We start from the raw sequence: 11,792 nt of genomic DNA on the forward strand, positions 1-11,792 counted from the left end.
ATTTAAAATTGTTCTTAAAGCAATTTAAATTATTTTTGATGTATTTTAAACAGTTTTTAAAGCATTGTAAACGGTTTTTAAAGTATTTTAAACTGTTTTGAAAGCATTTTAAAAACATTTTAAAGTACTTTAAAGTTTTTTAAATTGTTGCTAAAGCGTTTTAAAAGAATTTAAAATTGTTTTTAAAACATTCTAAAGTGTTTTAAATTGTTTATAAATTATTTTGATCTATTTTAAATTGTTTTTAGAACGTTCTAAATTGTTTCAAAAACATTTTAAATTGTTTTTAAAGCATTTTAAGTTGTTTTTAAAGTGTTTAATTTATTTTTTTTAAAACATTTTAAAGTACTTTAAAGCTTTTTAAATTGTTTTTAAAACATTTTAAAACGATTTTAAAGCATTTTCAATTGTTGTTAAACCACTTAAACTTATTCTTAAAACATTTTTAAATTTTGAAACATTTTAAAATCATTTAAAATTGTTTTTAAATCATTTTAAATTGTTTTTAAATCAACGTAAATTATTTTAAATCAACGTAAATTATTTTAAAGCATTTTAAAATCATTTAAAATTGTTCTTAAAGAAATTTAAATTATTTTTGAAGTATTTTAAATAGTTTTTAAAGCATTGTAAACGGTTTTTAAAGCATTTTGAATTGTTTTGAAAGAATTTTAAAGCACTTTAAATCTTTTTAATTGTTGTTAAAGCATTTTAAAAGGATTTAAATTTGTTTTTAAAACATTTTAAAGTGTTTTTAAATTATTTTGAACTATTTTAAATTGTTTTTAAAATGTTCTAAATTGTTTCAAAAACATTTTAAATTGTTTTTAAAGCATTTTAAATTGTTTTTAAAGCGTTACTTTAAAGCTTTTTAAATTGTTGTTAAAGCGTTATAATAGAATTTAAAATTGTTTTTAAAACATTTCAAAGTTCTTTAAATTGTTTTTAAATTATTTTGAACTAACTTAAAGTGTTTTTAAAACGTTCCAAATTGTTTCAAAAACATTTTAAGTTGTTTTTAAAGCATTTTAAGTTGTTTTTAAAGTGTTTAAAATTGTTTTGAAAACATTTTAAAGTACTTTAAAGCTTTTTAAATTGTTCTTAAAACATTTTAAAACGGTTTTAAAGCATTTTCAATTGTTGTTAAAACACTCAAACTTATTTTTAAAACATTTTAAAATGTTTTTGAAACATTTTCAAATCATTTAAGATTGTTTTTAAATCAATTTAAATTATTTTTAAAGTATTTTAAATTGTTTTTAAAGCATTGTAAACTATTTTAAAATCATTTAAAATTGTTCTTAAAGAAATTTAAATTACTTTTGAAGTATTTTAAATAGTTTTTAAAGCATTGTAAACGGTTTTCAAAGCTTTTGAAGTATTTTAAATAGTTTTTAAAGCATTGTAAATGGTTTTTAAAGAATTTTAAATGGTTTCGAAAGCATTTTAAAGTCGTGGATTTAAGACCTCTGTGGTTTATTATTTTCGACTTAGTCACCAGAGAATCCACAGTAAGAACCATTTTCTGCCAACGTTTCAAATCCCAACCGGGATCCATCATCAGGACAACTTGAATGCTTGATAGAAGAAGAGCTTAGAGAGAAGCTTATTGTTAGTGTGGGTCCCTATAATATAGTGTACCCCATTACTATTGTAGTTATACCCTATATGCCCCTATATCTTGTGAACCCTCTATTGTTATTTTGTGGCTTTATATTATTATTGTTAGGTCGGCTAGATTATATTGTGATCCTTAGACTCCTATATATGGAAAGGAGGTGTTGTCATTTGTATCATCCAAGAATTGTTCATTTATGTAATGTAAAGGAGGTTTCCCCCTCGAAGAGGCTGAATTCTAAGGCGTTGATCTATCTTTTCTATCTTTTCTTGAGCTGGTTTCATAACATTTGGTATCAGAGCTTTGGATTCTAGGGTTTCGCTGCTCCAAACAGGTCATCGTGGCATTTTCGCTATAACTTTTTTTCTGTGACATTTCAGAAGTCGCAAAAATAACCCGTTTGAGAAAAAATCGCGCTGAACCTTGGGTCCGAATTTCAGAGTTTTTCGCACGATATTTGCGAAGATATGATCTGAGGAAGTTGGTCTTTTTGCAGACTCCTGAATTACATTCAAAACAGGTGACCTGGGGAAAATCGTCATAACTTTCTCTCTGGGGCTCAGATTGAAATTTCATAAGAAGGTACAGAAAGAGGACGGACTGTAGCTTTTTGGGTGTCTGTTTTAGATTCAAAGGTTGAAACAGTGACTCATGGTACGTCGTACAAGTTCGCTCTACTGAACCAGTCTAAAAGCAAGTCACTGTGGGAGATTTCACATAACTCTTCCTTGGAGAATCCAATTTGGCTCAGACTTGTGGCATTGGAAAGAGGACAAAGAAGGCTACTGCAGGTAGCGATTTCAGAACTGGATGATCTGAAATTACAGAGATACATCAGATTCAATATCAGGCTTCTATAAAGTGAAAAAAGGTGTGTAGTTTTTTTTTAATTTTTGTGTAAGCTTGGTTTAACGGAATTCAAAGGGCATAGTAAAGCATTATTATCGGTAACAGATGCCCCGAGGAAAGAAAATGAAAACACCTTGTAAGGAACCTGAAAGCTCTACCATGACTCATGAAGAAGAGGAAGAAATGCTACATGATATATCAAAATTACAAGAACAAGTGCAACAAATGTCACGCTCACAAAAGCTAACAGAAGCTAAGTTAAGTGGCGTGGAATCTAAGATAAATGGTGTGGAATCTAAGATAAAGCGCATGGAAGCTAAGATGGAGGATTCGATGGCAGATTTGAAGATAGACTTGAAGACAGACATGGAAGAATTGAAGAAGTTGCTACAAGAAAGGGTCACTAATGGTGAAAAGGTAGTAAAGGAAACTCATGATGAGAACAAAAGAAATGTTAATCATGATTCCATAGATGCTAATGTTGGATCGAAGAATCACCATATTCCAAAAATCGATATGAGGAAGTTTGATGGCAAGGATCCCACCACATGGATATTATGGATGGAGCAATTCTTCGATCTCAATAATGTGCAAAACGCACAAAAGGTACGTATGGCAACAGTATATTTGGAACCAAATCAGTTTGTATGGTATCAATGGCTTTGCTCCCGTAAACAATTTATCACTTGGGCAATTTTTACGAAAGAATTGATAGCACATTATGAAGATACAAAAAGCAACACTTTTTTTAGCCAATTGATAAGTCTCAAACAAAAGGGTTCAGTAATGGAGCACATTGAGGAGTTCCAAAAATTGAACATAAGGGTAAAAGATATTCCAGAGGAGCATATGATTGATGTGTTCATAGGGTCTTTAAAGGATAATATCCAACATGATGTTCGCCTTTTGGAACCTGATTCATTAGAGAAGGCATTCAGGTTAGCAAGAAAAATGGAAAGCAAAATTATGGAAACCAGGAAGCATACCACTCACAACTATAAAGATGGAAGTGTTGTTGCCCCTAGTCTTCCACAACCTATAAGGTTGACACCACAAAAATTGGAAGAAAAAAGAGCAAAAGGGCTTTGTTATAGTTGTGATAGCAAATACAATAAAGGTCATAAGTGTGCTGAGAAGAAATTATTCTACATAGATTGTGAAGAGGAAGAAGAAAAGGAGCAAGAAAGGTCAAAAAAAGAAGATATACTCTAGGAACAAAGCCTAGATGAAGAACAAATAAATCCGACCATATCTTGTAATGCATTGGCGGGAATTACCACTCCTCAAACCATCAAGATAGAAGGAAAAATCAAGAAGAAAAAGGTAATAGTGTTGATTGATTCAGGAAGCACCCACAATTTTATTCATTGTAGGGTAGCAAAAGAATTGAATTGCTTCCTATATCCAGCACCAGAGTGTCAAGTGATGATTGCAAATGGAGGAACAATAAATTGCTCGAGAAAGTGCCATAATATCAAGCTATCCATGGGAGAATATGTATTGACTAGCCCAATGCTTTCCATTCCAATAGGAGGTGCTGATGTTGTACTAGGAGTCCAATGGCTACAATCCTTGGGTACAATAGCTTTTAATTTTCAAGAACTTTTCATCAAATTTTCTACGGAAGGAAAGGAAGTTGAATTAAGGGGTATTTTAGGGAAACCAGGAAAGATAATCAGCTCTAATGGCATGATTAAGCTTCTTAAAAAGGAGCAAAGAAGTGTAATTTCACAATTATGTTCGCTAGATGTTTCCACATTGGAATCATCTATTTCTCCAGATCTCCAAAATGTCATGGACAATCATTCCAAGGTATTTGAGACTCCCAAAGGTCTCCCACCTATGCGTGATCATGATCATGCTATTCATCTGATTCCAGGAAGTGTTCCTCCAAACATCAGGCCATACAGATATCCCTATGCCCAAAAAAGTGAAATTGAACGTATGGTTGCAGAAATGCTAGTGGCTGGTATAATTCAACCAAGTCAAAGTTCTTTCTCAGCTCCAGTAGTATTGGTGCACAAGAAGGATGGATCATGGCGCATGTGTCCGGATTATAGGGAGCTCAACAAGATCACTATTAAAGATAAGTTCCCCATTCCTGTTATTGATGAATTATTGGATGAATTGCATGGATCAATTTACTTCACCAAGTTGGATCTTCGTTCGGGATATCATCAAATCAGAATGAAGATTGAAGACATTCTGAAAACGGCATTTAGAACTCATGAGGGTCATTATGAATTTTTGGTCATGCCTTTTGGCCTTACCAATGCACCTTCAACATTTCAAGGTTTGATGAATTCAATTTTCAAACCATTCCTTAGAAAATTTTTGTTAGTACTTTTTGATGATATACTAATCTACAGCAAGTCTTGGAAGGATCATGTTGAACATGTTGACAGGGTGCTACAACTATTGGAGGAGAAACAATTATATGCAAAAAGATCCAAATGTTTCTTTAGAGTCTAGGAGGTGGAATATTTTGGTCATATTGTATCTCATGAAGGAGTTAAGGTAGACCCTAGCAAAATTAAAGCCATTAAGGAATGGAAAATCCCCACATCCATAAAGCATCTGCGAGGATTTCTTAGGTTGACAGGGTATTATCGCAAGTTTGTTAAGAATTATGGGAGAATAGCAGCACCTCTAACAACATTATTGAAGAAAGATTCATTTTCATGGACTTCGGAAGCAACAAAGGCCTTTGAACATCTTAAAGAGGCAATGTGCCAAGCACCGGTCTTAGCTATGCCGGACTTCACAAAAACCTTTATTGTGGAATGTGATGCTTCAGGAAATGGAATTGGTGTTGTTCTAATGCAAGATGAAAGACCCATTGCTTTTGAAAGTCGTCCAATCAAGGGAAAGTTTTTAAGAAAAGCTATTTATGAGAAGGAAATGTTGGAAATACTCCATGCACTTAAGAAATGGTGACCCTACCTAATGGGAAGACACTTCAAGGTAAAAACGGATCATGATAGCCTTAAATACTTTTTAGAGCAAAGATTATCCTCTGAAGAGCAACAAAAGTGGGTCACAAAGATGTTGGGTTATGACTTTGAAATCATCTACAAAAAAGGGAAGCAAAATGTGGTGGCAGATGCACTCTCAAGAAAGGATGAGGATGTGGAAGCATTGTTGTGTGTCATTTCTATTATCCAACCAGATTGGATAAATGAAGCAAGGGAGGAATGGAAGAACGACGAAGAAGTGTGGGCACTTATTCGAAAGCTACAACAAGATTCCAGTACTTCTGTTACATTTAGCTGGCAAAATGATTCGTTATGGTACAAAGATCGCTTATACCTCTGTAAGAATTCCCAGCTAAAACAAAAGATTCTTATGGAATTGCACACTTCTCCCTTAGGAGGGCACTCAGGATTTTTAAAAACTTACCACAGGGTTAAGAAGGAATTTTTTTGGGATGGCCTTAAATCAGATATTCAAAAGTTTGTGGCGGAATGTTTGGTTTGCCAGAAAAATAAAGTTGAAACAATTAAGACACCGGGTCTATTACAACCTTTATCCATTCCAAGCCAACGTTGGGAGGAGGTTTCAATGGATTTTATCATAGGTTTACCCAAGTCTGAGGGAAAGAGTGTCATCATGGTGGTAGTTGACAGACTTACCAAGTATGCACACTTTTGTGCATTATCACATCCAATTAAATCCAGTACAATTTATACTGCATTTATGGAAATAGTTCAAAAGCTACATGGAAACCCAAAGATTATTGTAAGTGACAGAGATCCCATTTTCACTGGAAATTTTTGGACAAAATTCTTTTCTTGTCTTGGTACTCAGTTAGCTCATAGCTCATCTTATCATCCTCAATCTGATGGGCAAACTGGGATAGTAAACAAATTTTTGGAAGGATATCTTCCAGGGAAAATTTTAAGAACCCCCCTAAATTTATAAATATAATAAATGGGCGAATCTCCATGGTATATAAGAAAAATGGAAGGCGATTTTATCATAATTTAATATGTATAATAATTTTTGGCGAATCTCTCACCAGGCATGGCGAATATTTACTCAATTATAAAATCTTGTAACATCTTGGCGAGTCTTTCACTAAATAATAAAACTTTGTAAAGTCCTAGTGAATCTTAGCATAGGCTACATGTTGGTTTAATTCCCCCATTTAAATAGGCTACATTCCAGGTGAATACCATGGGTCAATACCATGTGCCATTTTTATTTTTATTAATTCTAATATTAGGGTTAATAATGGTTTTTTGCATGGTATTAATAACAATCTAGTCCATGGTATTTGTCCCATAGTATTTTGGCCATAGGTTTCACCTAAATATAACCCATTTTTTGAGTGTTCGTAAATATAAGGTGACTTATGGAGTAAATATAAAAAAATGTTTTATTTATTTACCATACCTCTCGTTTATTTATATTTTTATTAATTTACCATACCTCTTTTACAAATATGGTATTTGGCCCATAGGATTCACTTAAATAAAACCTCTTTCTTGAGCCTTCATAAATAGAACGGGGGTTATGGACTAAATATAAAAAGAGGTTTTATTTATTTACGATACGTCTAGTTTATTTATATTTATATTTATTTACCATACCTTTTGAGTAAGTATAAAAAGACGTTTTATTTATTTACCATACCTCCACTTTACTTATATATTTTTTTGTTTACACCCTTACATGTATATAAGGTGACTTATGGAGTAAATATAAAAAAATGTTTTATTTATTTACCATACCTCTCATTTATTTATATTTTTATTAATTTACCATACCTCTTTTATAAATATGGTATTTGGCCCATAGGATTCACTTAAATAAAACCTATTCTTGAAAATGGGCAAATGGATTTACTTAAATAAAACCTATTCTTGAAAATGGGCGAATGGAAGGTTGTAAGTACTAATTTCAAGGGCTAAATTTACCTTTTTTACCCTCTCCCTTAAAATAAGGTGGGCTATTTGAGGTGATTTGTAAAAATGTACTATGATACAAAATATTCGCCCACTAAAAATTTAAAACCCCTTAATTTAGCCAAAGGGCGAACATTCGCCCCTAAAATTATCCTTGATATCTTCGTTGCTTTGTATCTGATAAACGGACACAATGGGTCAAATGGTTGCCTCTGGCTGAATGGTGGTATAACACTTCCTTCCATACAGCAACAAAAATTACCCCATTTATGGTACTTTATGGGTATCAACCACCATCCATCACATCATATTTAAGAGAAAATTCTAAGGTTCAGGCAGTGGAGCATCACATCGAACATCAACAACAAGTCCTCCAACTCGTAAAGGATAACCTCGTGTTGGCACAAAATAGAATGAAACAATAGGCAGATCAACATCGTAGTGAAAGAAGTTTTGATGTAGGTGATTGGGTATTCCTACGGCTACAACCATATAAGCAAATGTCCCTAAAGCAAGCTAAGAAGGATAATAAATTATCACCAAAGTATTATGGTCCGTACAAGGTGTTGCAAAAGATTGGTACTATGGCATACAAATTGGAGCTTCCTGCAGCTTCTCGATTGCACCCAGTTTTCCATGTTTCATATTTAAAGAAGATTATAGGTGACAAGCTCCCAATTCAAACAATATAGCCAAAACTTGACGAGGAAGGAAAAATTATATTGGAACCGGAAGCAGTCACAGAAATAAGAACTCGACAGCTACGAAATCGATCAATTTCAGAGTATCTTATCAAGTGGAAGAACTTATCCGCTGAAGATTCCACATGGGAGGATGAGAATTTTATGCAGAAGTATCCAGAACTACTCAAGCGTTGAGGACAACACTTTTTTGAAGGAGAGGGGCATGTTGGGTCCCTATATTACTAGTGATTACCCCATTAATATTGTAGTTATACCCCTTATTTATATTGTTGTGCCCCTATTACCCCCATATTGTTATTTCTGTGTCCCATAGAATCCCTTTATTGTTATTTTTGTGGCTTTATATTATTATTGTTAGGTCAGCTGGATTATATTGTGACTCCTTAGACTACTATATATAGAAAGGAGGTTTTGTCATTTGTATCATCCAAGAATTGTTCATTTATGTAATGTAAAGGAGGTTGCCCCCTCGAAGAGGCTGAATTCTAAGGCGTTGATCTATCTTTTCTATCTTTTCTTGAGCTGGTTTCATAACAGAAGTCGACTGTCAGATTAATTTATTTAATTAATTATTATTATTATTATTATTTTATTTATTTATTCTTTATTCTTTTTTTTTAAGTCCTTTAAAGCTTTTTAAATTGCTGTTAATGCATTTTAAAAGAATTTAAAATTGTTTTTAAAACATTTTAGATTGTTTTAAATCGTTTTTAAATTATTTTGAACTATTTTAAAGTGTTTTTAAAACGTTCTAAATTGTTTCAAAAATATTTTAAATTGTTTTTAAAGCATTTTCAATTGTTTTTAAAGCGTTTAAAATTGTTTTTAAAGCATTTTAAAGTAGTTTAAAGCTTTTTAAATTGTTTATAAAACATTTTAAAATGGGTTTAAATCATTTTTAGTTGTTGTTAAAGCACTTAATTTTATTTTTAAAACATTTTAAAATGTTTTTGAAATATTTTAAAGCATTTTAAAATCATTTAAAATTGTTCTTAAATTAATTTAAATTATTTTTAAAGTATTTTAAATTGTTTTTAAAGCATTGCAAACTATTTTTAAAGAATTTTAAAATCATTTTAAATTGTTTAATTTTTTTTTTCTTTTCTTTTTTCTTTCTGAATAAAGACTAATTCTATTAAGATAAGAAAAGTATAGTACAGTCAAGCTTGCATGTAATCGAAGTAGAAAAGCAAGGGAGCCGAAGGTGAAAGACTATCCACCTTGCTCCATAGAGACTAACATGGAGAGGGCTATAGAAAACACGGGAATACAAAAGGCTAGAACTAAGCAGATAGATCTAGCTGTGACAAGTTGTAGACTATTCTGCCCCGGCGGTGAAATATCCTTATCAGAGTCTGAGGACGAAGATAAATGGGAACGTTTATGAGAGATCTGAGAGGTGGAGAAGTTTGCCGGATCAACCAAGGGAGCGTCCATCGGAATCTCAACATTCTGCCCATCTGCTACAATTTCCTCCTCATCCGAACTAGAGGAATCTATCTCGTCCATAGGAGGGGGAGGCACACATGGATTCCAACTTTTAGATTTGGGTTTGCGATTCAGATTCTTCTTTTTGTCGAGGAACTGGGTACAGGAATTCTGGAGGTGCCCTGTTTCATGACAATGGCGGAAAAGAAAGGCTGTATTCTCATAATCCAAGGTTTGAGTCCAGTGGAAATCTCCATACTTGAGATTAATCTGATCCGGCAGTCCTTTGCTGATATCTATTTCTGCACAAAATCTACTATAAGTGTAGAGTCCATTTTCCTTCTGTGAAGAATCTGCAGACAGGTAGCATCCTAAGGTGTCTGCAATGGCTAAGAAGACAGAGACATGCCATAGATGCGCCGAAAGATTCGGGAGCCTCACCCAAATGGGAAGGGTCGAAGTCTGGAAACCAGGGGGTGAGAAAAAGCCTAGTCGAGCCCTAGAACCAAGGGCCTCCCGTTAAGGCCTTCTGGTAATATTCATTTAAGTCAAAAGCCACAATGAAGAATCCTTTTGAACATAAGTAGATCTCGCTTTTTCTAGTCCAATTGGTATGGATCCATTGGTATAGATCTGATGTGTGAGGCCAGAGGCCATTAAATCTGCATATGAGTGTGGATTCTGCAAAAAGCTGATAGTAATCGTCAATCCCAGAATGAGAGAGATTGATGGAAGAAATTTCCTCTGATTTTTCTACCAAAAATGGCTTTGGAGCCCCAGATGGTTGGGCTACTTTCGCAGAGGGCTGCAGTTGGGCAGTGTCTTTGCCGACTGCATCTTTATAAGAGAAAGAAGGGGCAGAGGAGGTCTGCCTAAAAGAACCACCTCTTAAAAGAAAGGTAGCCACAATAGAAGCGTCCTTATGAATACTGTAAGAGGAGATAGGAAGGGGATTCATAAGTTGCTTACCCTTATATAGCAGTCTGAGGTAAGAGGAGGGGATCCCCAGCCGGTGTTCGAGTTTTTGCAAAAGATCCTACACGAGATCTGTTGTGCGTACCCATTGCATTGTTGTTTTGCCCAACAGATTGACTTGGATCTGAAATGCATGTGTTTCTTCAGGCAGATCTGGTTGCTTCAAGAGAGGAAGCTGCTTCAGATTTGTGCCCGTCTGAGGTTGGCGCCTAACAGTTTCATGCCCATAGAAAGGGGTTTTTTTAAGGCTTCTTGTTCTTCTGGGCTTCTGATCTGTTGGTTCAACAACAGATCTGAGCAGCTAACTGCCATCCATGGTCAGGACGCCCAATCTAGATCTGTGCAGTGACCCTGCAAACGCATCTTGGACTAGATCGGGTGTGTTTGAAGGATATGGAAAAAACAAGATTGACCTTGCTGCAGTGTCGGTGGGGTGATACCCATTTCCAGGACCTCCAAAATTCTTGGGCTCACAGCACCTGGGATCGGCCACGAGCAGAGTCCTGTAGTACCTGATGAGAATATCTTTGATCTCCTGCTTTGACTGCTCGTCTACGTATTTTTGGTAGAAGGCGACCAGGGCCTTGGCTATGCTCTGTCGAAGAGCATAGATCTGCAATGTGTGTCCTCCACCTTTTACCCTAATTCTCATATTGACGCCGGCGAAGCGGTGGCGACCTAGCAAAAGAATGGGTTCGAAAGCGTTGTAGCGGAGAATTTTCGGCTCGATTAGCTCAATAGGGCATCCATTGATCTTAATCAAGCCTCGCCCTTGCTTGCAGTGTGTAACAGCAACGGTAGTCTTCTTTCGTCTGAAGCACTGGAAAGAATCCACTGTCGCCATTGTTTGATAGATGATCAGGGTTTTCTTCTCTAAAACCCGATGGTCGATTACGGAACTTTCTCAAATCATTTTAAATTGTTTTGAAAGAGTTTTAAACTGTTTAGAAAGCATTTTAAAAACATTTTAAAGTACTTTAAATATTTTTAAATTGTTGTTAAAGCATTTTAAAAGAATTTAAAATTGTTTTAAAAACATTTTAAAGTGTTTTAAATTGTTTTTAAATTATTTTGAACTATTTTAAAGTGTTTTTAAAACTCTCTAAATTGTTTCAAAAACATTTTAAATCGTTTTTAAAGCATTTTAAATTGTTTTTAAAACGTTTAAATCATTTTGAAAGCATTTTACATTGTTTTGAAAGCATTTAAAAAACATTTTAAAGTACTTTAAAGCTCTTTAAATTGTTTTTAAAACATTTTAAAACGGTTTTAAAGAATTTTCCATTGTTGTTAAAGCACTTAAACTTATTT

The 11,792-nt window shown here is 33.9% G+C and overlaps 1 protein-coding gene across 1 annotated transcript; it reads right to left on the bottom strand.

Moving 5' to 3' along the window:
- Positions 1-10,782: 10,782 nt before the first annotated feature.
- LOC149238825 (small ribosomal subunit protein uS9-like) lies at positions 10,783-11,337 on the bottom strand. Its single transcript, XM_089369669.1, has one exon. It carries the CDS (start codon positions 11,323-11,325, stop codon positions 10,783-10,785), a length of 543 nt encoding a protein of 180 aa, XP_089225795.1. The 5' UTR covers positions 11,326-11,337.
- Between the last annotated feature and the right edge of the window lie 455 nt (positions 11,338-11,792).

Source organism: Pinus tabuliformis, chromosome 8 (genome assembly GCF_031772625.1).
Source record: "Pinus tabuliformis cultivar Carrire ecotype Pingquan chromosome 8, CPIR1, whole genome shotgun sequence".
NCBI classification, from domain to species: domain Eukaryota; kingdom Viridiplantae; phylum Streptophyta; class Pinopsida; order Pinales; family Pinaceae; genus Pinus; species Pinus tabuliformis.

Coding starts and splice junctions, on each gene's coding strand:
- LOC149238825 (XM_089369669.1), bottom strand. CDS start 11,325: ATGGCGACAGTGGATTCTTTCCAGTGCTTCAGACGAAAGAAGACTACC.